A 27135-nucleotide genomic window follows, 5' to 3' on the forward strand; every position below is an offset into this window, starting at 1 on the left:
CACTCAGTTCCTTTCTTCTGTTAATAGCATGCACAGTTGCAGATTTTTACACTGCTTCATCCTTTATCATATAAACTTAAACCATGCAATAATAAGTTTAATAACACTTAGAATTAACCATTTAGACCCTCTGTAAAACCCCAGAGTCAACAGAATAGTTCCCATGCTCCAACAGTAAATAAACTGTTCGTAAAAAAAAAAATTCGGAGAACACTATTGAAAAGAGCCTTCCCCAAAAAACTAGAGAAGGCTCTAAACCACCTAGAGCCTTCTCTAAAAAACTAGAGAAGGCTCTAAATCACCTAGACCAGGCTCCACATTTTAGAGCCTTCTCTTTCTCCCTTTGAGCCTTCTCCTTTACTTCCTATTCCACCTGCATAATTGCATCTCTTATGCACTGAAAGCTTATAACAATACCTAGATTGCATGTTAATCATCTTAGTCTACTTCCCACACAGTTCCATACTCAAGAATCGTCCACACAGTGCACCCAAAAACCCACAATAGAACCAAACAACGCACAAAACTGCTTCTGTAAACAAATAGGATCACACAGCCTTCTCCAAAATAGTGGAGAAGGCTCAATCTGCCTAGAGCCAGCTCTCCTACAAGGGGGAGCCGGCTCTCATTGCATAGAGAAAGCTCTTTCCATGGGAGAGCCGGCTCTCTCCCTTTTGAGAGCCTCGACTTTGTTCCCTCTTCATTTTCGACCATCTGCCTCGTCTCTGGCCCTTTCCTACCCCTCTGATCTCCCTTAAAACTTGTCGTCACTGTCTAATATATATACAATGTTAATCCCCAGTCCTTAATTTACCCTAGTACAAGTTAATATAGTGATATAAAACAACGACCAATTTAATACTTTGAAACAAACAACGAAGAACAGAGTTGCAAGAATTGTTTTCAGACAATATGCATATATACAGATGATCTAATTAACATATTCCAAGCATGTAAGATTCAATTAAAATTCAAATACAATCCTAGAGATCATCAAAGGATGCACAGAACACAGGCAAAGGGAGAGAGGCAGAATAGAACTTGCCTTTCAGTTTCGGTTTGAAACCTTTCAACATCATCTTCTTTCTAGGTTTTCCGACAACCTTAGTTGCCGTTGAATCTCCTCTACCGCTCTTGGTTTAACCCCACGAGCAACTCAGTCCTTTCTCCTTGGTCCAACCTCTAATCCATAACAGAAATCCTAACGAAACTCTCTCTCTCTCTTCCACACAATACCCTCTTTGTTTCTCTATGTCTCTATATACGAATAGGGTTTTAAAAAACCCCTTGCAAAATTATCACAGTATATTTATAGGCATATATAAAACCTACGTCTACTTATATTCAGAGATGGAATCCCAACTAAACCCTAGTCGGCCAATTTTGTTATACGATTTAAAACCCTAAAATTTATAATACACCTTAAGTGACGGTAATATTATAATTTAATTAATAATAATTACTAATTATTAACATAATCCACATATACATATATACCCATATATACATGTATATACTTCCATGGGTAAATACTGTACCCATTTACATTATCCAAAAGTCCGTGAATCCTAACCAAGCCCAACCTTGTTTTAAAAATAAATAAATAAAACAATGCATTTAATTAAACATTTCAATGGCCTCTTAAGTACATAATTGAATTAGAACAAGGAATTCAATTAACCAATTAAACATTCCAACGCAACAACTAATCATTTAAATCAAATAAAAAAATAATTAAACACAAAATCAAATAAACACACAAAAATGCCCTAAAAATAATTTAAATTCCAATTTTATCCTTTTGAAAACTAAGGGTATTACAATGCCTCTCTGACAACTCCTATATAAATCTTCTCCATCCTTATCGTTCACCAATAACTTTCCTTCTATCATCTTTCCTCCTTCTGAAACCTTAAAGGACCTCTCCACCCGCGAAAAAAATTACAGACCAGGGCTCCCAAGAAACCTTCCAAGCCAACTACTAGCTCATCCCTGCCAACTCCTTCTATTCAAAGCAAGACCAAAATTCGAAGCCACAGTCACCAAGTTTAAGTACTCTTGAAGTCTCTAAACCCTGCTAGACTTCATCTTGAACCTCTGATTCACTTCAAAGACTCCTCAGTTGGATTGGGTCCAGCCTTTGCCAACGTGGCCCCTTCTGAATTAGCTAAATTCTACCCTTCTAGTAAGTCTCCACTCCCTTTCGATTCAGAGTTCCCTCCTATTTCAAAGAAAGGGAAAAGAGTAAAACCCTCATTCAATATAAGAAACTGGCCAATATATCGTTCATCCTGGTCTTCATGGGTGAGTCGTCTTTCCAAGGATGAGAAAATTTCTTCACAGTGGAAGAAACAAGGCATCTATGACATTATCCAAATCAGTAAGTCCTCCATAACACTTGATCCGAACCTCCTCTTTCCAGCCCTTTTCTTTTGGTCTTCAACCACCAATTCTCTGCATCTTAAATGTGGAATGATGTCCCCCACTTTGAGAGATATTTGTTGCATCACAGGTCTTAAGCCTCATGGAGATGACGTAAGTGCCACCCTCTTTGTTGAACAATTCCTCTTTCCAACCAAGACCACTGGAAGTAAGAAGTTTATCTCCTCCCATCTCCCTTTTATTAAACATTGTAGGAAAACCAGCCCAGTTCAAGAAGATGAGCACATTGCTTTCCTAATTTGTTGGCTTTCTGGCCACTTGCTATATGTTCCATCTGGCCAAGTCACAAAAGACTTTGTTCAAGTGGCGGTTTCCCTAGCTAGAAATGGAGACTTAGCATTAGCTCCCCTTGTACTTTCTCATTTATACAGAAGTCTTCACGATCTCCTTACTTCCAAGTTTTCAAGGTTCCAAGGCCCCTTCTGGTTGTTCCAAATGTGGCTTAAAGTGTACTTCCAAAATAAAACTTCACCCCTAATCACTCCAATTGGAAAATCCCTTCTGTGCCATTCTTTGGCAACCGTAGATCCTTCCTTTCAGCTTTGCTAAAAACTTTGAATATTTCTACAATCAACATGAAACTGGAAACAATGAGTTCTTTGTTCCATTCACTGCCATTGGTTGCATGCCATCATGGTTTGTTCCATCTCCCGGAGTGTCTACCAAGAAACTTCTGAAGATTGAAAAAATATTTGGGCCAGCTTCCTTATTGCTCGTGACCTCTATTACGGCACTGCTCAACCTACTTTGAAGAATAGTTTCTGTGGTGTTGAGTTCTACAACCTAACCCAACTAGCAAGGCAAATGGGCTTTACCCAAATGATTCCTTTGCCACCCAGCAAATCTTACAACAGATTCTTTGACCAATGTGTTCGTCTTATAGATACTGAACAATTTGCAGCGATTGACCAAGCCTACGTAGTAGAAAGAGCAGCTTTTAATTTCAAAGGCCATACTAGCAAGCCTCAATCAACCAATGAATTTGATGTATGGTGGTCAGCTTATATCTCCTTCACCCGAACCAAGAATCATAAGGCTGTCTATAATTCCATACTGGCATCTTTCAAGCCTCTGTCTCCAGGTATTAATGTATTTACTATAAATTCCATTCCCTTTTGAAATCCATCAACCTTCCATAGACTGAAACTTGGTTAATTTCAGATGAAGAAGAGGAAATACTCGAAGAAAGTGAAGAGGAAGAAGGTGGAGAGAAAACCAGCACAGTGGCTAGTAAAATTGAGGGTGTAGCCGAAAGTGGTGACGTAAGTGTTGAGAGTTTTTCCTCAAGTGATGATGATGAGGGAATGGAAGAAGTTGAAAAAAAAAATACCAGAAAAGGAAGAGGATGTTTTATACAAAGCGAAGGGGAAAGGAAAAACTTCTCAGGTACTTCAACTTGGTTGAACTTGACTTTCCATTTTCTAGACCTTACTTATATTTCCTCTCGCAGGGACTGGCCATTGTCAAAAAGGAATTTCATCCCCAACTATCCTCTTCTGATGAAGATTCTTCTGATGGTGAAGTTGGCATTTCCAAAGGGCAAACCGCTACTCAGCATTCCAGCAAAGCCCTAAAAATGCGTAGCCCTTCCGGAAAAGTTATTGGAAAGGCTAAAAGGAAAATCATGCCTGAACTAGAAAAAACAAAAGAGTTCAAACAAACCAGAGACTCCCCAAAACACAAGAAACCAAAGTTATCCAAAGAGCTTGTTTTGGTAAGTCTCAATCCCTATCCTTCTCCATCTCATTATTTTACACTTTAAAATGTTTGTAACTTTAACTTAACTAATAGGGCTCTACTGTGGGACACAATTTCATAAATATCCACCTAGATTAACAAGTTGCACAAGGAGAGGATTTAGCTCTTCAAGCTTCAATTATGGAGAGTTTAACCATCAAGAATGAGAAAAGTCTACCCATTCCAACTTCCACTATTGGAATATCCATTCCTTCCGGAACTGGTGGAACTTCTACCGGTCATACTCCTTCCATCCCAGACGTAAGTCTTCATTCCTTTACACTTTGCCTCCTTTCTTTCTTTCCATCTAATAGAAACTTGTTTCCATTTCAGGCAACTCCTTCCTTATCTGCCTCAACCTCCTTTATGATGCAGGGGAGATCCCTTCCAGCCTTAGCTGATCTTTACAAAGTGATCAAGGCCACCAAATCTTCTGGTACTTCCACTTCAAGTGCCAGTGTCCTCACACTTCCAAGACCTTCGGATTATGCTATCATGGTAGCTAAAGAGAAATTATTGACTTTTCTTGCCCATGATGTAGAAGATGTAGTTTCTTTCCACCAAAGTCTGGCCAGCACTAACATGACCCTCAAAAAACATCCTGCATTTCCAGAATCTATCCAAATTGCTTTGACTAAGCTGCAACGTCAACTCCAATTCATTGTCAGCCATGTAAGTTCCAGTACTTTCACAATTTCTGAGTACGAAAAGGAAGCCAAGCTCAAAGATAAGGCTCTTGAGGATTTCTAACTCTCCTTAGAATCCTACCCAGAAATCAAGGATCAGGCTGAAAAGCTTATGATCAAGAAAGAAGAACTGAATGAAGAATTGGCCAAAGTTCAAAGGGAATTGGAACAAGTGGAACGTGACCCTCGTCAATGCATCCGAACCTTTAAGGAAAGAATGGGAAAAGCGAGTTGAAGCCTTTCCTAAATTTGAGATGCAAAGGTTAAAGCAGTGGCTGTTCTTGGAGAAGCAAGGAAAATTTGGAATGAACTTGGAGGTGTTCTTGCCTCTATCTGATCTCATATGGTTCTCTTTGTGGTTCTATCGTGTGGTTGTTTTTGGAAAACTTGTGGATAGGAAATAAGTAATGGGTACTTTTGCATGGCCAATCCTAGGTTTAGGAGGCCATTTTTTAGTTTTGTAATGAAATCCAGTATCTAATGAGATAATGTTCTATTTCCCAACCCTTTGCATGTGCCTCTTTCACAATTTATATTAAAAAGAAATTTTTAAGTCACTGAAACTGGAAAATTTCTTCACATATATTTACAATAAGGCATAGCTATATAATTGGCTTTCCATAACAAAGGAAATTCAAAGAAATAAAAGAAATTACCACAATGGAAATGCATGTATATACAAGCAAGATGAACAATTTCCAGTATGAACAAAACCTGGACCATGTAATGTAGCCACTTTCTCGCTGAAGACTTCCATACTTAAGAAATTAACTGATCTTAGAATTTCAACTAAGTCTGCCTCATAGCTTTAACCAATGTACTTTTCCAAATACTTAGCTTTTCCTTCTTGAAACGAATTCTCCCTCCATTTTGCCTTAGCTACCAGAATGACCAAAGTGTGGCCAACATTCCTCCTTTCCAATGTTCTGGTTTACTTGGAAAGGAATGGACCAGCCATACTACGTGGCTGGTTGAATGAATGTAGCTTTCCAATCTTCATAGATGGAAGGGTGGTAGTCTTTCAAGTACACACCATTCACAGGATGCCTATGAGACCCTCCATCTATATCCATCAATCTATAAGCCCCTTTTCCAAGGACTCGTTTCACCAAGTAAGGACCTTCCCAATTAGGAGTCCATTTTCCATACTCCAATGTTCTGACTCCTAGTGGAAACTTGACTTGCCATACCAAGTATCCTTTAACGATTGTCTTCGCCTTGACCTTCTTGTTGTATGCTCCCATGACTTTCTTCTTTTGAGCAATAATATGGTCTAAGGCATTGAGACAAACTTCATCAAGATCTTCTAATTTTGCCAACATGGCATGGTTGTAATCTGCTGGAGTTAGCCTATTTTGGAAAACCACCCTTGTAGATCTGATAGTCATCTCCATTGGAAGGACGGCATCATGCCCATATGTAAGCATATATGGTATGACGCCTGTACTTGACCTTTTTGAATTCCTGCAAGCCGAAAGGGCCTCAGAAAGTAGATGATGCCACTCCTTTGGATGATCCTCAATCATCTTTTCAAGGATATTGAGAATTACTTTGTTGGAAGCTTCTGCTTGCCTATTTGATTGGGCAAATTATGGAGTAGAACTGATCACTTGGACACTGCACTCAGTAAAATAATCCAAGACCTTGCTTCCAACAAAGGAAAGACCTCTATCAGTGGTGATAGTCTCTGGAATTCCATACCTATGTATAATGTGCTTCTTGATAAAATCAATCACCGTTGACTGCTCAAAAGTCTTTAGTGGAATGGCTTCCACCCACTTTGTGAAATAATCTGTTGCCACCACTATGTGAGTATGGCCATCTGAAGATGGAGGCCTTAGCTTTCCAATAAAGTCTAAAGCCCACCCTCTAAATGGCAATATTTTTACTATCGGCTGCATATTAATAGTTGGAACTCTTTGGATCGGGCCATGTTCTTGACATACAATACAAGTCTTGGCAAACTCTATGCAATCTTTCAATATGCCTTTCCAATAATAACCATACCTTCTAAGGAGCCACCTCATCTTGATTCCAGCTTGATGTGCTCCGCATATTCCAAGGTGTGATTCCGTCATTACCCTCATAAACTCATCCTTTCCGAGGCATCTTAACAAAAGTCCATCTTCTTTACTCTTCTTGTAGAGGTCCCCATCAATCAGAATGAAATGTGGTGCCAAAAGCTGAATTCTCTTGTCCATTTTGTAGCTACGCTCCTGCAAGAATTAGATAATTGGTGTTCTCCAATCATCCAAATCTAATCCATCTATATCAATATTGAAAACCTCCCATGGCTTATTAGCAAGTTTGATTCTTTCTGGCTCTTCAGATTGGAAATGACTTGCCATCTCATACTGTAACTCTACCGGAGGAAGAGTCCTTCTTTTAACTGTGATCAGAGCTTCTTCCATACCCGATGGGACTTTCACTCGAGAGGCTAATTATGCTAGATCATCATCCTCTGTATTTAAATGTCTAGGCCAATATTTGAGTTGGAAATCATCAAACTGGCAAAGTAACTCTAAGGCCAAAGAGTGGAAAAGCCTCAGACGCCAGTTAAGACATCCATATGCTTCAAATGGTTGGCTAAATATCAAGTTGGAATCTCCAATAATCTGGACCTTCTCCACCTTTAGCTCTAGCAGAATCTCCAGCCCAATAATTAGTGCCTCATACTCAGCTTGGTTATTTGTATACTTAAAATACAAGGAAAAAAAAAAAATTGGTTTTCCTTGCTTTCGGAGAAATGATGACTATTCCAGCTCCACCTCCATCATGAGTGCTTGATCCATCAAACATGAGAGTCCAAGGTGTGTAGTCAAGGTAGAAATTATCCACCTCATCACATATTTCTGAATCTATCTTAGTGGATGGATGATCTGCTAGAAATTCTGCTACCGCCCTTCCTTTAACTGCCTTTTGTGGAATATACTTGAAGGAAAACTCCATTAAGGCCAATGACCACTTTCCAATATGTCCAGTGATCAAAGGCCTTGAAAGCATATACTTAATCAAATCTGTTTAAGAAATGATATGTACGGCCACTGGCAACATATAGGTTCTTAACTGCATAGCCGCATAGTATAAGGAAAGGCACAACTTTTTAATGGAAGTGTACCTACATTCCACTAGTGTGAGCACCCTACTTAGATAATAGATGGCTTGCTCTTTCCTCCATTTATTATTCTGAGCTAATAGAGTTCCAATGGACTCATTGGCGGCTGATAAGTATAATCTTAAAGGCCACTTCTTGATTGGAGGCATCAGCACTAGAGGGTTGGCCAGGTAGCTTTTCAAACCTTTAAAGGCTTGCTAGTGCTGTTCTGTCCACCTGAATTCCTCATCATCATTCAATTTCAGCAAAGGGGAGAAAGCATGAGTTTTTCCAGCATGGTTGGCAATAAACCTCCTTAAATATCCAACCTGGCTGAGGAATCGCTACAATTCTTTCTTGGTGGACGGTGGCTTTGCTTCAACAATTGCCTTTGCTTTATTTTGATCTATCTCAATACCCCTTTGGTGGACCAAGAAACCTAGGAAATTTCCAGCTAAAACCCCAAAAGCACACTTCAAAGGATTTATCTTCAACTTGTCCTGCCTCATCCTTTCAAAAGCCATCTTCAAATTGTAGAGATGTTGATCTTTAACCGAGGACTTGATGACCACATCATCAATGTAGACTTCCAAGAAATGGCCAATCATGTCATGGAATATGGCATTCATGGCTCTTTGATATGTTACTCCGGCATTCTTCAACCCAAATGGCATGACAACCCTTAAAGGTTCCAATGGAACCTGGACATCTGAAGGCTGTCTTGGCAATATCTTCCTCTGCAATGTAAATCTGGTTGTACCCAAAATGTCCATCCATGAATGAAAGAATTCATTCTTGGCAGCAGAATCTACTAACTAGTCAACAACAAGCATGGGATACTCATCTTTTGGAGTTGCAAGATTAATATTCCGGAAATCCACACATACCCTTAGCTTGCCACTTTTCTTAAAAACTGGAGCTATATTGGAAATCCAGTCAACATACCTGGCTGTTCTTATAAAACCAGCCTTGTGTAGCCTTTCTATCTCTTCTTTGACCTTTAGAACAACTTCTTGGGACATCCTTCTTGGAGGCTACTTGAAAGGCTTGAAACCTTCCTTAATTGGAAACTTATGCTCTACCAGCTCTTTGGAAAGACCTAGCATTTCCTCATAGGTTCATGCAAAGCTGATAAGCGCTGAATACTGTATATTCAGGCGCCCTAAATTACATTAACAAAGTCCATTAATTGATTATTTTATGTAGATTAACTCCATTTGCATGTTTTTGTGCATTTTCAGGTTAAAGTGCAAAAAGGAAGCAAAAATGATGCCTTGTGGAATTATGAACAAAAAGGGTGCCAATTCTGAATTTCTGGCAGCGGTAGAATCTGACTTTTGTCGCCATTTTCGACCTAGAAAAATCAAGAACTGGACTTCCATCATAACATAAAAGATTTAGATCTCTGAATCAGCTTTCCAAATCTTCAAGCGGTTTGTCATTCGGAGTTCGGAACAGAGAGTTATGATCTTCTTAACAGAGGTGCGCAGAACTGCCTGGCAGCACTGAAGTACTGCCTTTCTCCCCATTTTCGACCAACAAGACTTGCGAATTGGGTCTTCATCAAAACATGAAGTTTTTGAAGCACTGAGTCAGCTCTCCAAATCTTCAAACAGATCATCATTCGGAGTTCGGGCAACAAAGTTATAGTAGTTTTAACAAAGTAGGTCAGTGCTGAGCAAGAAAAGCATGTTGCACATTACACTAATTTAGAGTGCTCGAGACCACTCTTCGAGTGCTCAAAAATCAGCCAAATTGCAGCTCGGAAATGCACCCCTCTTCAGCCCACTTGTGCATTGGTTTCCACATTTCCACCCTCCTTCTTTATGGAATGGTTGGGAATGTCTTTGGAGGAGAGAGAGAGCTTAGTTGATAGATATAAGGCAACTAAGGGCCACATGGATCCTATCCTACATTTTCTACAAGATTAGAGGAGAGAGAAGGGAGCAAAGGAGGTGTGTTCTTCAAGCTCCAAGAAGGTTGCACGAAAATGGCCATGAAGATGGAGCTTCTTCCTTCTTCTAGCTTAGCAATGGGTAACTAACTCTTTCTCTAGGGAGGTGATGAAGTCCCTCCCTTGTAAGCATGTCCTAGGATAGTCTATTTTGGGGATTTGCCATGTATATTTTATGGTCTTTTCATAACCAAGAGCACCTTATTTGTTGTAATGAATGTTGATACATGTATGGATGATTTCTTTAAGTTGATTATCTTGTCTTAGATGATGTCTTAGAGTAATCATATTGCTTGAGTTTTTCATGGTGAGAGTGGAAGCAAGGTTATGAAATGGTTTCATGGCATGTTGATAGGTGACTTTGATAGACCATTGCTTAGGAAATCCTTCGATGGTGTATGCTTAATCTCTAACTCCATATGCTTTATCATTTTGTCAAGAACTTGATAGTCTCTCATTTAAGTAAATGTGTATAAGCTACACCTTAGTTAGGTAGTCTAAGCATGTTTATCTTTTGATGGATTATACTTGTTTGAGACCTAATGTACCTCTTGATTACTTATATGGCAACCATGTGTTGCTATGTAAGTCTTGACCATCATATGTTGTTTTTCCCCCAATTTAGGTCTAATCTAGCATATGTATAGGGATGGAGGCGGATTCACTTCCCTAGTCTCCTCTTCTTAATCTTTTCATCCTAAATTCCTTGCAAATTAGTGTTTTATTTACTTTGAATTCCTAATTTAAGTGACAACAAACAAAACCTCTATGAACACCCCTTCATCATCCTAAGAATGACTCTAGACACTTAGGTTGCCTTAGACTAGCGCAGTTCCAGTGGTTCGACTTACCCGACTAATAGCACTATTTTACAATGATTCGTGCTATTGCGAAGGTTGATGTTAATTGACCAACCGATCAATTTTTGGTGCCGTTGCTGGGGATCGAACCCGGGTCATCCGCATGACAGGCAGATATACTCACCACTATACTACAACGACGCACCACCACACCAACTCACCATCACCCCCTTTCAACCAAACTAACCCTCACCTCTCTGTAATAATTTCGAGCACTCGAAGCCAAGCGTCGAGTGCTCGCCAATGCTCGAACTCTAACACACCCAACAGCTGAGCCCACTGCTGGATTTTTGAGCACTCGAAGACACCCTTCGAGTGCTCGAACCAAGCCTCTCTCTCTCTCTTTTAAAACCAAACCCCCTCACTCTCACTCACCCCTCTCGGTTCTCTCTCTTCAACATCACCCACCTCAACCATTTTCTCAACCCACATCATCAACACCCAAACCAACCCACCCCTCCTCTCTCTCATCCCCACCACCCCATCATCTCACCTCCCTCTTCCTGCCTTCTTTCTTGCTCTCGAATACACTGAAATTTAGGTCTGTGTCCTCTTCATTTGTTTTTCTTTTCCTTTGTTCATTCATGGTGTTTTACAAGGAGGATGGGCTTATAATGTTGGAGTTTGGTTCCGTTGATGCTTTGTTGTTGATTTGTTGATGATAGAGCTTGTTTGCTTGTCAAAAAATTTGGGCTTCATCATCCACCCCACTCATTTTCACCTTCTCCTTTTTGTGGTGCACGCCAGGTGTTCGCTGAAAGTCCTCAACCAAGTCCACCTCTCTAAATGTCTCGTACCGGTCCTTCTCGCCCTCCTAGACCCTCTTTGGGTGCCCGTGCTGTCAATCGTGTGCGACCACGTGATCCTTGGGATCGCAAACAACTCAACTACGAACTCTCATTTCCGCTCACGGATGCCTTTGACATTCTACCCACTATTTCATGGGCTATCGCCGAATTGACTAATCGGCGTCTGCAGCACATTTGCACGCCCCTTGCCAGGGTTACCTACCCCCGTGTAGTGCACCTCTTCTACCAGAATCTCCAATGCCCTGAAGAGCCACCCATTTCTCTCACTACATCCATTGATGGCACCACCTATGCTTTCACTATGACTGGCATCATTCAGGTTTCTAGTTGCCCTATTGAGTGCCCCGATGACATTGTCAATTGTGAGAATCTCCCTTTATATGAGGAGCCGGATACATTAACTGTGGAGCAGATTGCCGCTGTCATTTGCACTGTTGATGATCCTACTAGACCCCGGTCTTTTATCCGCAAAACCAATCTTCCGGAATGCCTCTGGTTCATTGACACTGTCTTCAAGCACAATGTCTGCCCTTTGGTGTATAGCACCGAGTGTCGGGGCCTCCTTTTGCAAGCCTTATATGCCATGGACCAAGGCCAATGGTTCTCCATCCCAGAGCTCATTTGGACCACATTTATGAAGTTTTGGCATGACGCTCATAATGCACGAGTTCCGCGAGTTGAAAATCGGAAATTGCCTTTGCCGTTTTTCATCACTCGGCTCCTTCAGCACAAGGGTTTCGTTGTTCCTCCCCATGAACCAAAAGGCGAAAAGATTAAAATTTTTACCAAGCGCCAGTGGATCAATGTTCTTAGCCATTCTAGTACCCCTCAGCCTGCTGCCCCCCTGTTCATCCAAGCTCCACCTCCTCCTCCTTCTGAGGATGCTTCCACCGCAGCAGCCGCTGCAAGGGTAGAGCCTCCGGTCGACTCTCACCAGTACCATGCTTTCATCCGGGCTAGCACTGCCGGTATTCATGAGCGATTGGATCGTTTTGAGAATTCTTTGTCCGCATACACTCGGACTCTATGTGAGACTTCTTCACGTGCTGAAGAAGATCGTCGTCTTGCTGCTGAAGACCGTCGTGTGGCAGCTGAGGAACGTCGTTTAGCTTCCGCTGAACGGCGTAAGACTCAATCTCTCCTCCATTCCATCCTCGCTCGTTTACCCTCTGGACCGTAACTTGTTGCGAGTGTTGGCCCTTATCTTTTTGTTTCATATGTAACTATTTCTCTTGTATCTTTTGTTTTCCTTTTGAACAGTAAGAATTTGCTATGTATAGCTTGCTCTGGTAGACATGATCCCTATCTAGCTCTTTTTGTAATCATGTAAACTCTTTTTGCAATGCAAATTCTTTCTGTTCTGTTAACTTTCGGTACATTCTTTTTCTGTATTTATGCTTGTGCTATTAATTTTGTTTGTGGTTGTTTCTTTTTGTTCTTCATGATGCTCTCCAGGTTGCACAGTCCCATTTAAGTTTGGGGGTTTTTGTATCACCATGCCGTTTCCTCCCCCTGGGTATTGTTGTTCCTTTTTATACTCTTTGTCATTTTTGTCTCTAACTTACATCCATGTCCCACATTGAGGACACTGTGTAGTTTAAGTTTGGGGGTGCATCAAAGCATTCTTGGCATAGTTTTGGTATCATATTTTTGTAAAGCAATGATAGTGTAACTTGGAACTTGTCGGAGACAAAGCATATGTTTAATACCTTGTGTATAGAAGCAATTGAGAAATTTTTGAAAATAAAGAAATTTGAATTTGAAGTGATCATGCAAATACAATGTAGTCTGTATAAATGCCTCAATTAGATTCTTGCTGAATTTACACTCTTATAAGCTTCACAATGCACAGATGCACATTGGAAACTTAACTGTGAGGCATGCAACTTGATTGACCTTGACCTTGGCCTAGTTAATCTGATTTGATGAACCTGATAGATGGATACCTTTGGCAAGGTTATTAAATAATAATAATAATAATAATAATAATAATAATAAAAAAAAAAATTAAATTGAAATAATGACCAGTTGACGTTCGTAGCCTTTCCAACTCAAGCTATTAAGCCCTAGGAGTGTCTCTACAGTTAGCACCCTAAAGCCGTCTGGTTTGGGAGTTGTTGGCCTAACGCTTGCTACAAGGGTTGGTTAGAAAGCTTAAAGGACTTAAACATTGCACGGTCATTCAAAAAAATTGTAATAAACATGGTTCGTTGGAGTTCGTAGCCTTTCCAACTTGAGCTATTAAGCCCTAGGAGTGTCTCTACACTTAACACCCTATAGCCATCTGGTTTGGGAGCTGTTGGCCTAACGCTTGCTACATAGGTTGGTTAGAAAGCTTAAGGGACTTCAGCATTGCACAACCATTCTATGTTTCGCTTATGACTTGCAATAAATTGTCAACAAGCAACAAAAGTTGTCTTGTAAATAAAATCATGCCTTAGGGACCTCATTTAAAGGGGAATTCAATGATTTGAAAACTTGTGCTTTGGAATTGGAAAAGAAAGTAAAAGCCGCATGTTGAGAATCCAATTCACTTTCACTGGAGTTTGAGTTATTTCCATTTAAGAGATGACAATTGAATTATTTATATGGACTATGATGTTGATGCATGCATGTTGAAATGGTTTTTCCCAATTTTTGTATCAATACTTCATATATGCAAGGTAGTCTTCCCAATGATCCCGTCTCCAGCTCTTTATCTGTTTCAAGTTGTATTTGAGCTATGTTTATGTTTATTTTTGCCATGGTGAATATTTTTGTAATAGCATTCCCGTGTTTTCATTCCATTGAGCTTTGCATTTTGGTTTTGCTAAGGGACTAGCAAAATGTAAGTTTGGGGGTGTGATAAGCGCTGAATACTGTATATTCAGGCGCCCTATATTACATTAACAAAGTCCATTAATTGATTATTTTATGTAGATTAACTCCATTTGCATGTTTTTGTGCATTTTCAGGTTAAAGTGCAAAAAGGAAGCAAAAATGATGCCTTGTGGAATTATGAACAAAAAGGGTGCCAATTCTGAATTTCTGGCAGCGGTAGAACCTGACTTTTGTCGCCATTTTCAACCTAGAAAACTCAAGAACTGGACTTCCATCATAACATGACAGATTTAGAGCTCTGAATTAGCTTTTCAAATCTTCAAGCGGTTCATCATTCGGAGTTCGGAACAGAGAGTTATGATCTTCTTAACAGAGGTGCGCAGAACTGCCTGGCAGCACTGAAGTACTGCCTTTCTCCCCATTTTCGACCAACCAGACTTGAGAATTGGATCTTCATCAAAACATGAAGTTTTTGAAGCACTGAATCATATCTCCAAATCTTCAAACAGATCATTATCCAGAGTTCGGGGCACAAAGTTATAGCAGTTTTACCAAAGTAGGTCAGTGCTGAGCAAGAAAAGCATGTTGCACATTACACTAATTTAGAGTGCTCGAGACCACTCTTCGAGTGCTTGAAAATCAGCCAGATTGAAGCTCGGAAATGCACCCCTCTTCAGCCCACTTGTGCATTGGTTTCCACATTTCCACCCTCCTTCTTTATGGAGTGGTTGGGAATGTCTTTGGAGGAGAGAGAGAGCTTAGTTGATAGATATAAGGCAACTAAGGGCCACATGGATCCTATCCTACATTTTCTACAAGATTAGAGGAGAGAGAAGGGAGCAAAGGAGGTGTGTTCTTCAAGCTCCAAGAAGGTTGCACGAAAATGGCCATGAAGATGGAGCTTCTTTCTTCTTCTAGCTTAGCAATGGGTAACTAACTCTTTCTCTAGGGAGGTGATGAAGTCCCTCCCTTGTAAACATGTCCTAGGATAGTCTATTTTGGGGATTTGCCATGTATATTTTATGGTCTTTTCATAACCAAGAGCACCTCATTTGTTGTAATGAATGTTGATACATGTATGGATGATTTCTTTAAGTTGATTATCTTGTCTTAGATGATGTCTTAGACTAATCATATTGCTTGAGTTTTTCATGGTGAGAGTGGAAGCAAGGTTATGAAATGGTTTCATGGCATGTTGATAGGTGACTTTGATAGACCATTGCTTAGGAAATCCTTTGATGGTGTATGCTTAATCTCTAACTCCATGTGCTTTATCATTTTGTCAAGAACTTGATAGTCTCTCATTTAAGTGTATAAGCTACACCTTAGTTAGGTAGTCTAAGCATGTTTTTCTTTTGATGGATTATACTTGTTTGAGACCTAATGTACCTCTTGATTACTTATATGGCAACCATGTGTTGCTATGTAATTCTTGACCGTCATATGTTGTTTTTTCCCCAATTTAGGTCTAATCTAGCATATGTATTGGGATGGAGGCGGATTCACTTCCCTAGTCTCCTCTTCTTAATCTTTTCATCCTAAATTCCTTGCAAATTAGTGTTTTATGCACTTTGAATTCCTAATTTAAGTGACAACAAACAAAACCTCTATGAACACGCCTTCATCATCCTAAGAATGACTCTAGACACTTAGGTTGCCTTAGACTAGCGCAGTCCTAGTGATTTGACTTACCCGACCAATAGTCCTATTTTACAATGATTCGTGCTATTGCGAAGGTTGATGTTAATTGACCAACCGATCAAAAGTAATTTTTGTATTATTCAAGTAAGGAAATCAATTCTTCTCTAAAGGTTGGTTCCAAAAGCTTACTGATGTAGGTAGGCCGAGGGTCCTGTTCTGTTCCAAGATTAACTTCCAAAAGTGGTACTTGTACTTCAGCCTTGAGATCGTCTAACTTCGTTGGTGGCACCTTTAAGTTTGTCAATAGTATCCAACTTGTCTTCAGTATCTTCTATAATCTCCAAAACATTGGTTGAAAATGAAGTACCAGCAACAGCAGCCCTTTCCAACCGTAGTTCGGCTAGATATGCTTTCAACCTGGCAAGGCAGCAGTTAACTGCCTCGCCAAGTATTCTATTTTCTTTAGGTTTCTCTTCCATTAAAACTTTTGTTTGAAATGTATTGTTGAACACTGGCCTTGGGTAAAATTGTTGGCCTTGGTGTTTCTTGGAAAAGCTTCCTTACATCTTCTTCCGTAAGAGTCCTTCTCATGGTGGCCTTCCTTGGACGGTCGTTGCTATCCTTTCCAATAAATCTGATTAGAACGAATTCTTCACTATACAACTCAGTATCTGCATGATAAACCCTTGCCACAAATGGCCGGCTATCAACTTCCACCACTTTTACCTCATCTCCATCCCAAAATATTAGCATTCGATGGAGCGAAGATGGAATGCAAAAATTTGGGTGAATCCATTCGCAGGCTAAGAGCAAATTATAAGCCGCTGTAGACTCAATAACAAAGAAGGCTGTGATGGAAGTTCTATCTCCCACCGTTAACTCCAACGGTAGGATTCCTTGCGTCTTCACTATTCCTCCCGTGAATCCACTAATGGACACATCAGTTGGAATGATATCTTCAGGCGACTTTCTGAGCATGCGCATAACATTGACTGGAACAACATTCAACACCGAACCATTGTCCACCAGAACTCTTGCCAAGGGCCTTCCTTCCACTAGCACCTTGATGTACAAAAGGTTGAACTAATGAGTCATGCCATATGGTGGCTTTTCCAACATAATTTTCTTTGGCCTCGTGGGGCTGTTCTCTTCAATCACAACTCCCTTTAATTTCTGGAGATGCTCAGCTTCATCTTCAAAGACCTCCTCTATATGAATACCATTATTAGGTTCTATAATGGTTGGCCCAGAACTAGACTGTCCAAGACTTTCCATGGGAGGACTTGTATCTACTACATCTCCTTCCATTGAATTGGGCTGATTTGGCTAAGGCTCAAAAAACAAAGGAAGAACCACTACCATATTACAAGAAAATTCACCTGGAAGGCTCCCAAAACAAATTTTCTTGCTGCTACTGGAACTGCTGGGAATTTCCAAACCTGTTTTATCTTTCGTAGGAGGATTGTCTGCAGTCAAGGAATTTCCAACCTCTGAATCAAGATCTAGCAAATCATCTGGATCTCTCTCCTTTCCTCTAGCTGGAAGTTCTGATAAGTCTGACGGTTTAGTAGTCTTCTTTGGCCAGCTAGACCAACCATGGTCTTTCTTCTATAAACTTCTTCTATCAGCCCTCTTCCTTTGCTGCCTTCGCTTTTATTTGCGGGTTATATAGGAATCATCTTGGATAGGGAACTTGGGATGATCAAGCTTCTCCCACCTATTACTTTTCAAGATGGGAGGCTTGACCATTCTTAGTCGTAGATGCTCACTCCCCTTTCTAACCCATACCTCTGAGGCCATTTTTGGCCTGGAAGGCCTATCACCTTCAGAACCTCTGTCTTGCCATCTACTCCTTTCAAACTTTCTACTAGGAGGATGATAACCTAGTTGATAAGAAATTTTATTCCTTTCCAAATTCTTTGGAAGGATTTCAGATTTCCTCTCTGCTGCCTTTCTTTCTGGATGAACCCAGCTTTCCTTCTCTGGAATGGTTACAGTAACTATGTTTTCCACTTTTTGGAAAGTTAGTCGGTCATGGACTTTCCTTTTCTGACCCCGGTCACTATTGGAGGGCTTTTCATTTTCCTTCTCTTTTGGAAAGTCTTTACGGAAACCTTCATTCTGAAATTTACACTTGGGGCAACAACCTTGTTGGATTAAAGCAATCTGGGCCTCTCGGAGTTGCCTCTCCAACTCAGCTACTGTCTTCTCCATAGATGTTGCCGCCTTTGGAATTTCCAACCTTCCACTCGTCGCTGGATTTACCAAATCCACCTCCTTTTTAGAATGCTCCAGAACCATGGAAGCAATGTTTGTTGCAACAACCTTGGGGAAAGGATTTCCATCAACACCCATAACTTCTGATTTTTCTGGAAACTTCAAACGGCCATATTCGATTGCCTTTTACACAATATTTCGGAAGATAACACAATTATTAGTGGAATGCTTCCACGAATTGTGGAACTTGTAATACTCCTTCTTGGCCATTTCTGAAGCCGATGACATCTTATGGCCCGCTATGAAAATCAATTGTTTATAAGCCATGAGCAAATCAAAGATTTGCTCGGCTTTAGAAATGTCGAAAGAGTAACTTCTGGAAAAGTCTGCCCCCTTCCACTTGGAACCAGAGGCGGGCTACAAATTGGCCGTGGTTGATTTTGGTTTTGTCAAGGCCTCACAAGTATATGCCTTCTTTATGTTGAGCTCAGCTACATTTACTTCAAACTCCCCTTCAGTTTCAGTGGTATACACCTCATAGTTAGGATCACGATAGTAGGTGCCCTTGGAAGAGTTCTTCCTATCTTGCTTCTCACGAAGGAGCTCTTCATACTTAGCCACTCTGCCAGCTAAATCGAATAAGTCATGGAACTGTACACCTTCAAACTTCTTGCGAAGTTCAAATTCTAGGCCGTTCACAGCCATCTTCACATATTCTTTCGGCAGCAAAGACAAATTACATTTGAACTTGGCCTGCCTGAATCTGGAAAGGAAGCTCATCACAGACTCTCCAGGTAATTGATGAAGTCTGGAAAGGTCTGCCATGGACACTTCAAGCTCAACTCTATAGAACTGAGTATGGAATATATCCTCAAATTGCTGCCAACTTTGAATAGAGTTGGCTGGCAAGTTGGAATACCACCTGAAAGCATATCCCGTCAGTGTGTTTGGAAACAAGCGTGCTTTCAGCCATGAATTGGCTGTTGCTTCTCCACATTGGACAGTGAACCGACTGATATGTTCCAAGGTAGACTGTTCGCCCTCTCCATTGAATGTTGCAAACTCTAGAATTCTGAAATTCCTTAGAAATTCAACTTCATCAATGAACTCTGGATAAGGCTTTCTGTAAGTTAGCCTTCCACCCCTTCAAGTTAGGCCAAATTCTTGCTGAAGGAATTCTACAAATTGGCCTCTGTCAAGTGCCATAGGTTGTGGAGGGTTGTTGTCTGGCCAACCTTGAGGTTAATTAGCCACCTGATGCCCCCCACCCGCCATAAACAAGGGGTTGGCATCTGCATAGTTGTTCCTACCATGGTTCTTTCCTCGTTGGTCAAGAAGTAGCTCCCTTGGAAAAGGTTACCCCCCAACCGCTATTGGAATGACCATAGGTGGTGGCCTTGCTGAAATAGGTGCTGCTGGCTGAATGTTCATAGGTGGAACATTCTGTTGTGCTTGAGGGTTGTGGTATAGCCACGGTTGGCCAGGCTGATCATGCCAAGTCTACTGTGGAAATGCCACAGGTGGAGGATTCTGAACTTGCTAGATGGTTGGCATTAGCGTAGCTTGTGGAACAGTCATCTGTGCCATAGGAGCAGTCACAGGTGCAGTTGGAATGTGATTTTGTGCCATTTGAAGGGACTGCACCTGCTGCTGAGTTGGAGGGAATGGCCCTGCGTGTTGCTGAGAGGAACTTCCTTCAACAAACGTGGCCGGCCTACTAGCTTGGAAGGCCGACTGCTGAGATCCTTCAGAGTTGCTTGGTCAAGGGGCCAAAATTTGAGACAGACCTCCAAAGGACCTTTCCAACATAGACTCGAACCTTTTAGAGATTCGGTCCACCATCTCTTCTAATTTCCACTCATTAGCAAGAGCGTCTTTTGCATGGTCTTGACTAGCCTTAGATTGATCTTGCGCAACTCTGGCTAAGTCTTGGGCGACTCTAGCTTGGTCTTGCGCAAACCTATCTTGTTGCATTGCCATCATGCGGATGTTGTCCATGATGGGTCCATTTGCCATTTTTTGAACAAAATTTTCCACCATATTATTTTCATCAAGTGCAAATCGTGAACTTTCCACTGGAAGTTCACTGGCTTGCATCTCTTCTAGTTCGGCAGGGTCTTGGACGGACTTGCCTTGCCTTCTTCCACCGGCCATTGAACAGTCTGTCTAGATGTCCCGCTGACCATACCAAGAATGTTCGGCTCGCAAAAAAGCGCTAGTTCCACTTTCCAGGTGAGTGGAAAGTAGGAGTGGATGTCAGGCGTGCCAAGAACTGCTGTCGTTCCAAAGTGGATATCCAAAGAACTATCCAGTAGGAAATTGAAGGGATCAGGCGATTGAATGAAGGACTGGAATTACCACCTTCAAGGGTTCTTTTTGCCTTGAAAAAGGACTTTTGGACTGAACTATGGTTAGTGGAAAGGAAAGCGGTATTGAAAGTGCAGGACTTCAAAGTAAAGTGCTGGAAAGTAGGAATAATAAGTGCAGGACTTGAATTAAACATATTGAAGGTGCATTACATGAATGTAAAGATACATGAATGTAAAGATATTAAAGTGTTGTTTTGCTGTGTGATTTGAATAGGGTTTGCAAACTAGCTCTAAGTGTTCTATTTATAGAGCTCCATGCATGCATTAACTAGGTGTGGCAACTTCAGCAGCTTCCACGTGAAATGGTTCCAAACTGCCACATGTCCCATGATTCCTCAGCGATTGTAACTTCTTCTATCTTATCCATCTTCTGTTGTAGACTTCAACCACGTCCTCTCTAGTCTTCAACGAATTTACGTCATAGGTAGTTTCAGAATGAATTCCCACGTGTTCTCTTTGTCATTCAACAAGTGTCCCATGTCTTTGTCCTTCTTCCCTATGTCGTCAACTCTTTTCCTTAATTTAAGACATAATTTCACCAACTGTTGCCATATTATTCATGATTCTTGATAACTTCCCTTGGTTAGTGGTAGTTTCCTTATAGATTTCCACCACTTTCAACCGATATATTCCTGTTTAGCCAAGTGTCCCATGACTTCTAGTAGTCTTTCACTTCTGTTAGAACCCTCCTTACGAATATATATCATGCACATATAAGGAAGTTTTTTGTAGACCACGTTCTCCTAGCTTTGGGTAACTTCCTTCTAGTTGAGCTTTCCGTTCTGGTCTTTGTATCATGATGTCGTGGCCCCAAAACTTTAGCGATATTTCTCTTCATAGGCAAGATATATATATATATCTATATCCAGGAATATACATCATTGCCCACGATCTTCTGCCAACCACATTCCCTTGGATTTTAGTAACTTCCATCTTGAGACTTTCCTTCTAGGCTTTGGAGTTCATGTCGCCATGATTTCCTTAACCTTAGCAACTTCTTCATCATAGGTAGTTTATCCAACCTATTTTCTTTCCTTCAACAGACCACGCTTTCCTTGACTTCAGCTTAAAACCTCCATATTTGCTTCATGGCGTCATGGTTGTGATGCACTTCCCAAATTCTAGCAATCTCTCTTCAATCTCGCCTCATTAGAATTCAAGACATCATGGCGTCATGGTTGACCTGGCTTGAGTAGTTGCTGATGTCTCTAAAAATAAGGAGAAAATATTGCCTCCACATTCCCTCTTGTGACTTGGTCAACTTTGTTCTAAAAATGGAAAATTCCCATTTAATTGGTATCCTATATTAATAGGATCTTCCAAATAAATTCAAATAGAATTAATCTACCGTGGCAAGTCTAATAAAACTCGTCATGTGTCAATAAATTATTGGTTGTTTGAATCTTTGACTTTAGCCTTCTCATGAAGTTGTACTCATGGTAATATCTCCATGCAATCTTGTCGTTCTTTTAGGACTTTATATCCTAAGTTTGGTAAGTCCTAGCGGGACTCACCACTCCTTTTAATTTCCAGTAGAATTAATATTCCAAAGGAATATTTATTAATATCTTACTCTAACATGGCAAGTTCCATTAAAACTTGCCATGTTACTTCTTTCTATTAATAATCCACCTTAACAATTCCACGTCACATCCACATATTCTTGGATTATTGGAATACTAAATCAATATGGCAAGCTTGCCAAAACTCGCCACTTGTCTTCTTTCCATTGGGCAAAATAATGGAATAAACATTTACAACATTGAAATTTCAGCTCTTGCATTTAACAATTAATTTTAATAAATTCAACGCCCTAAAATAAGACAATATCCAACAAGGTTTCAGATTAATACATTCCACACTTAAAATTTCAGCACTTAAAACTCAGTATTTAAAATTTTCGGTGCTTAATTTTCAGTTTCATCAAACAGCACCTTAGTCTCACCAAACACAACCGTGCACACAAAATGATCATTGAATACAAAAATACTTCTCAATATCCATCATGTCGGACACTTTGTTGTTTTGATTTTATGGTTTTATCTAAAATAGACATTATATTTTTCTCCATTCATAATTTCGGTTAAACTTCATTAGTGTAGCCCAGTTAAGATTGTCTCTAAATAAACTCATTCATTTCTTATCTGGTTTAAAATTTTGCAATTGAACATTTCTCACTGGTCTAGAAACCATTGTTTTATTTGGGAATTCTACTTTACATTTATTGCAACTGAATGCAGGAGAGAAGAAATGGATATGGATTGTCAGTGCTGTAGTAGTTTCATTATTTATGCTTCTTTTCAGCCTCTTTTTCTTTTTAAGAAGAAGAAGAATTAAACTACAAGGTATATCGGTAACAACTAAAAGATTTGTTATATTGTAATTCTTTTCATTAATCTCCATATTTTTATGGAATTACAAGTTTATTTTTGTATGTTACCAAAATAGGGAAAAATGAGGAGAGAGTTCTACTTGAACTTATGACACCAAATGGATATATGAACATGGATGAACTTGAACATGATGGGAACAAGGGTTACGACCTCAAGGTATTTAGGTTTTCGTGTATCGTGGATGCTACAAGTTCATTCTCATCAGAACGTAAGCTCGGAGAGGGTGGTTTTGGACCTGTTTACAAGGTACATTATCGAAAAGAAATGGTTTCTCTTGTCAACTTCTCGCATAAATAAAAATTTCAATTATGCAATCAATGGATTTCAATTTTCATTTATATATACACACACAAATAGGAGTAAACATGACACGTTGGTTTTTATGGGGTTCAAGTTTTTTATTTCATAGCATTACTCTGTTAGCCTAGAACTTCGCATGTAGAAGTGAGGTTATGTACATCTAGCTCTCTAAACTCTGTAATGGTGGGAGCCTTGTGAATTGGGCTTATATTATATATATACCCTGTTAGCCTAGATCTAGAGATGAGTTACATGGTAATGAACTTTTATATATTCCAGGGAAAATTGCCTGAAGGACACGAAGTAGCTATAAAGCGACTCTCAAGAAGCTCGGGACAAGGATTGGTGGAGTTCAAAAATGAGCTCATACTCGTACCCAAACTCCAACACATGAATCTGGTGCGACTTCTAGGTTGCTGCATTCAAGGAGATGAGAAAATGCTGGTATATGAATACATGCCTAACAAAAGTTTGGACTTCTTTCTCTTTGTTAAGCAATCCCTTTTTTTCCAAATGCATTATTTGCTTCATTTTCAAGTGCAACTGGCTAATAAATTTTTTTTCTTTGCCCAAAAAATTTCATATTTTGCACTTCATTATGAGACAGATACAACTAAGAAGGAGCAATTAACATGGGAAAGACGCCTCAGCATTATTGAAGGAATCGCTCAAGGGCTACTTTACCTTCACAAGGTTTCAAGATTGAAGATAATACATAGAGATTTGAAAGTTAGTAACATATTACTCGATGAAAACATGAATCCCAAAATTTCTGATTTTGGTATGGCCAAAATTTACAAGCAGAGTGTATTAGAAGCTGCTACAAATAGAGTTGTTGGGACGTAGTAAGTATAGAATTAATTTATTTAATCATGTTTTGATGTGTATAAAGTTTAATTCTCTCAAGTTTATTTCTCATAATGTACTTACACTATTTTTCTATGTTGTTGGTAGTGGTTACATGGCTCCTGAGTATGTCATAAAGGGAATATTCTCTGTTAAATCTGATGTCTTTAGCTTTGGAGTACTAATACTTGAAATCTTGAGTGGCCGAAAGAACAGCAGTTTCAATCACATTGAAGGTCCACTTAACCTAATAGGATTTGTAAGTGATACGAAATGTGGACTTGATTATATTTTTTACATTGCTATATACTAATGTGTTTGTTTCCAACATTTTAACTTTACAAGTGTACACTCACAGGCGTGGGAATTGTGGAACAATGATGATGCTCTAGAGCTTGTGGATCCAACTCTAAGGGGTTCATGTATTGAACAACGGTTGCTAATTAGATGCATCCATGTCGGTCTCTTATGTGTAGAAGATCGTGCAATCGATAGGCCAACTATGTTGGAAGTTGTTTCCATGTTAACAAATGATGGTGTGGCTTTGCCAATGCCCAAGAAACCAGCATTTTTAACTGGAAGCGGGGTGGTTGAGGAAGATTTGCACAAAAGAAAGTCGGAAAAGTATTCAGTAAATGGGGTTTCTAATTCTGCAATACATGCGAGATAAAGCCATAGCTTTTGTAACATAACATTAAAAGGGGTCCTTTATATATTGCAGAAAAAAGAAAAAGATAAATATAACTAACTAGATATTGCATAGAATGTTTTTCTAGAACTGACATTATTGAAGAGAATGCTATAGCAAGAAACGTTGGATTTTCTTGTTATTTTTTAAATAGGATTTCAATTTGAATATTCTGTTCTCCTCTCTTAGAAAGGATCAAAATTTCTTCGATGTGTCACTCCAATCACTTCAAAATTGAAAATGTTTCAAAAATATTTAAAAATGGAACATTATATATTATACTCATGCTGTGGAGAGTTATTTCTTGATAACTCTCAACTGCTCTGTTTTGAAGGAAATAATGATACCAGATGCAAAGTTTTGACACTTTTTGAGAGTGATGCTGGTAGAAGCTTATTACACCTAGATGGGGTGAATAGGTGAACCTGCTCTATTAATTGATTTTAACTCTGATTATCACCAAGTTGATAATTTAGTCCACTTAACCAATCGGTCAATCACACACATGAATTAAAGGAAATAAAGTAGAGTAAGATAGAAACAGAAACACCATATTTTTTACACTAAAAACCTAAGAGAGAGAGAACCACAGGACCTTAGTCTAAAATAAAGAAATCTACTATACGAAAGAGAAGTTACACTGACTTATGACAGATTACCTTTGCAAAGAGCTAGTTGTTGACAATCTCACACGCACGAGCCCAATGGCCACAGACCTCAGGTTCACTTCAACAATCTTACAAATGAGGTACTGAAATCAAACACAATTGCTCCACAAACAATCTGCTCTCCTCATAGTGATCCAATGCTCCTTTGAAGTAAAATCCAAATTGAATAAATTTCCGATTGACATGCAAAATCAATGAAGCTCTATGCTCTCAGATCAATCATAAAGTTGTATGAAAGATCTCTAACAAAATCATAACTATTTCATGAAAGATTAAAATATCAATGAAGAAAGTGAAGGATTTTCCAAAATCTCTCTAGTGTGCTTATATGATGTTATAGTGTGCTCAATTTGTAAGTGTTGTAATGCTTAAACAGTAGTATCATTGTAGTGAGTTGTTAAAGCTCTTTTTTGGCAAGTATTTTGATCAAGTTCTAACGCTCATCAACAGGGCTCTGCGCGCACACAGGGGTGCTTAGGGCACCCTCCGAGCGCTCAAAGGGCACCAAGGCGCTCGGTATTAGGGTTTAGGGACTATTTTTGGGGACTTCTCCTATGGCCTGGATCTTGAATGTGATGGTCCTATTTGACTTCCACCACAATGATTAGAATGATAGGACCGCGTCTAATTGTGAACTTCATAGCGTAAAATAATTGTTTTAACCATGTAAATCCTAGGAGGTCCGGCATGAAACTGAGGTTGGAATCTTCACTCATTAACGAAAAGATGTGGTTAGAAATGGCTAGTATGACTTCATTACGACCCCTAATGCATTGTAAGGCTCTTGATGACCATTTTACCCTTGGTGTCCTCGGGTTGGGTTACGACTCGGTTAGCTATCCGGATCCCCCAAATTTGGGTCATTACAATACATTATGTGTGAAAATGATACAATGCCAAGGAAAACATACATACGCACATAATAGTAATTACAGCATGACATTGGTCTAGATGGCCCCATTATATATCCTTTATCCAAAATAAACCATACAACATGGAAACAACTGTACATTTACATCAAACTACGTTATCTAAAATAAATAAGAGATGCGTCATCCTCAATAACCTTGCGTTAACCTAAAGAAGGAATCAATGAGGGGTGAGCTTATAATGCTTAGTATGAAATATGCTAGGTACATACACATGCTAAATTCATTTGGCTTCACAAGAGTAGTCCTCGTCAAACAATGCAAAGGGACATACTCCCTGACATCTAATTTTGGGAAAATCCTATAGACATATCCTAACTACCAATTGAACATAGGCATATTCATTTCATTATATGAATCTCAATATAAATATACAACATCCATTTCATTTTTAGTAAGCATATACATATCAAAAGAAATACAACAAATAATCAAGTCACAACTACACATAAATGCCAACTTGAAACGAAACCAGGAAATGGAAACATAAACGATAAACCAAGTCGCAACTACACATGGATACCAACTTATTAAAATAAGATTCAAAATCAACAAAAGGGAATATCTTGAATATACCCACACCCCCGGACATACCTACTACATGCATCGGTAAAATACTTATTCTTGGTTTACTAAACCACAGGGAACAAACCTAATGACCTTTATAAAGTTGGGAAAACTA

General features: G+C 39.6%; 3 protein-coding genes across 3 annotated transcripts; 2 read left to right on the forward strand and 1 right to left on the reverse strand.

Moving 5' to 3' along the window:
• Positions 1-5824: 5824 nt before the first annotated feature.
• Positions 5825-6391, reverse strand: LOC132316604 (uncharacterized). Its single transcript, XM_059815080.1, has one exon. It carries the CDS (start codon positions 6389-6391, stop codon positions 5825-5827), a length of 567 nt encoding a protein of 188 aa, XP_059671063.1.
• Positions 6392-22875: 16484 nt separating this feature from the next.
• On the forward strand, positions 22876-24168 carry LOC132316605 (G-type lectin S-receptor-like serine/threonine-protein kinase At1g67520). Its single transcript, XM_059815081.1, has 3 exons — positions 22876-22974; positions 23078-23268; positions 23602-24168. Exons 1-3 carry the CDS (start codon positions 22920-22922, stop codon positions 24166-24168), a joined length of 813 nt encoding a protein of 270 aa, XP_059671064.1. The 5' UTR covers positions 22876-22919.
• On the forward strand, positions 23935-24971 carry LOC132267071 (G-type lectin S-receptor-like serine/threonine-protein kinase At1g11330). The gene is made up of 2 exons (XM_059768122.1): positions 23935-24427; positions 24527-24971. The coding sequence occupies exons 1-2, from the start codon at positions 24203-24205 to the stop codon at positions 24836-24838; spliced, it is 537 nt and encodes a 178-aa protein (XP_059624105.1). The 5' UTR covers positions 23935-24202; the 3' UTR covers positions 24839-24971.
• The last annotated feature ends 2164 nt before the right edge of the window (positions 24972-27135 follow it).

The sequence above is a fragment of the Cornus florida genome, unplaced genomic scaffold (genome assembly GCF_030987335.1).
Source record: "Cornus florida cultivar Cherokee Brave unplaced genomic scaffold, ASM3098733v1 CherokeeBrave_3.0.0_Hap2_Chr07, whole genome shotgun sequence".
In the NCBI taxonomy this organism is placed as follows: Eukaryota; Viridiplantae; Streptophyta; class Magnoliopsida; order Cornales; family Cornaceae; genus Cornus; species Cornus florida.

Bases quoted from the DNA above. Each gene is read 5' to 3' on its own strand.
- LOC132316604 (XM_059815080.1), bottom strand. From the start codon at position 6,391: ATGATTGAGGATCATCCAAAGGAGTGGCATCATCTACTTTCTGAGGCC.
- LOC132316605 (XM_059815081.1), top strand. From the start codon at position 22,920: ATGCTTCTTTTCAGCCTCTTTTTCTTTTTAAGAAGAAGAAGAATTAAA. The intron at 22,975-23,077 runs GTATATCGGTAA...TTACCAAAATAG, and splicing joins AAGAAGAATTAAACTACAAG to GGAAAAATGAGGAGAGAGTT. The intron at 23,269-23,601 runs GTACATTATCGA...TATATATTCCAG, and splicing joins GTTTTGGACCTGTTTACAAG to GGAAAATTGCCTGAAGGACA.
- LOC132267071 (XM_059768122.1), top strand. From the start codon at position 24,203: ATGTGTATAAAGTTTAATTCTCTCAAGTTTATTTCTCATAATGTACTT. The intron at 24,428-24,526 runs GTAAGTGATACG...GTACACTCACAG, and splicing joins CACTTAACCTAATAGGATTT to GCGTGGGAATTGTGGAACAA.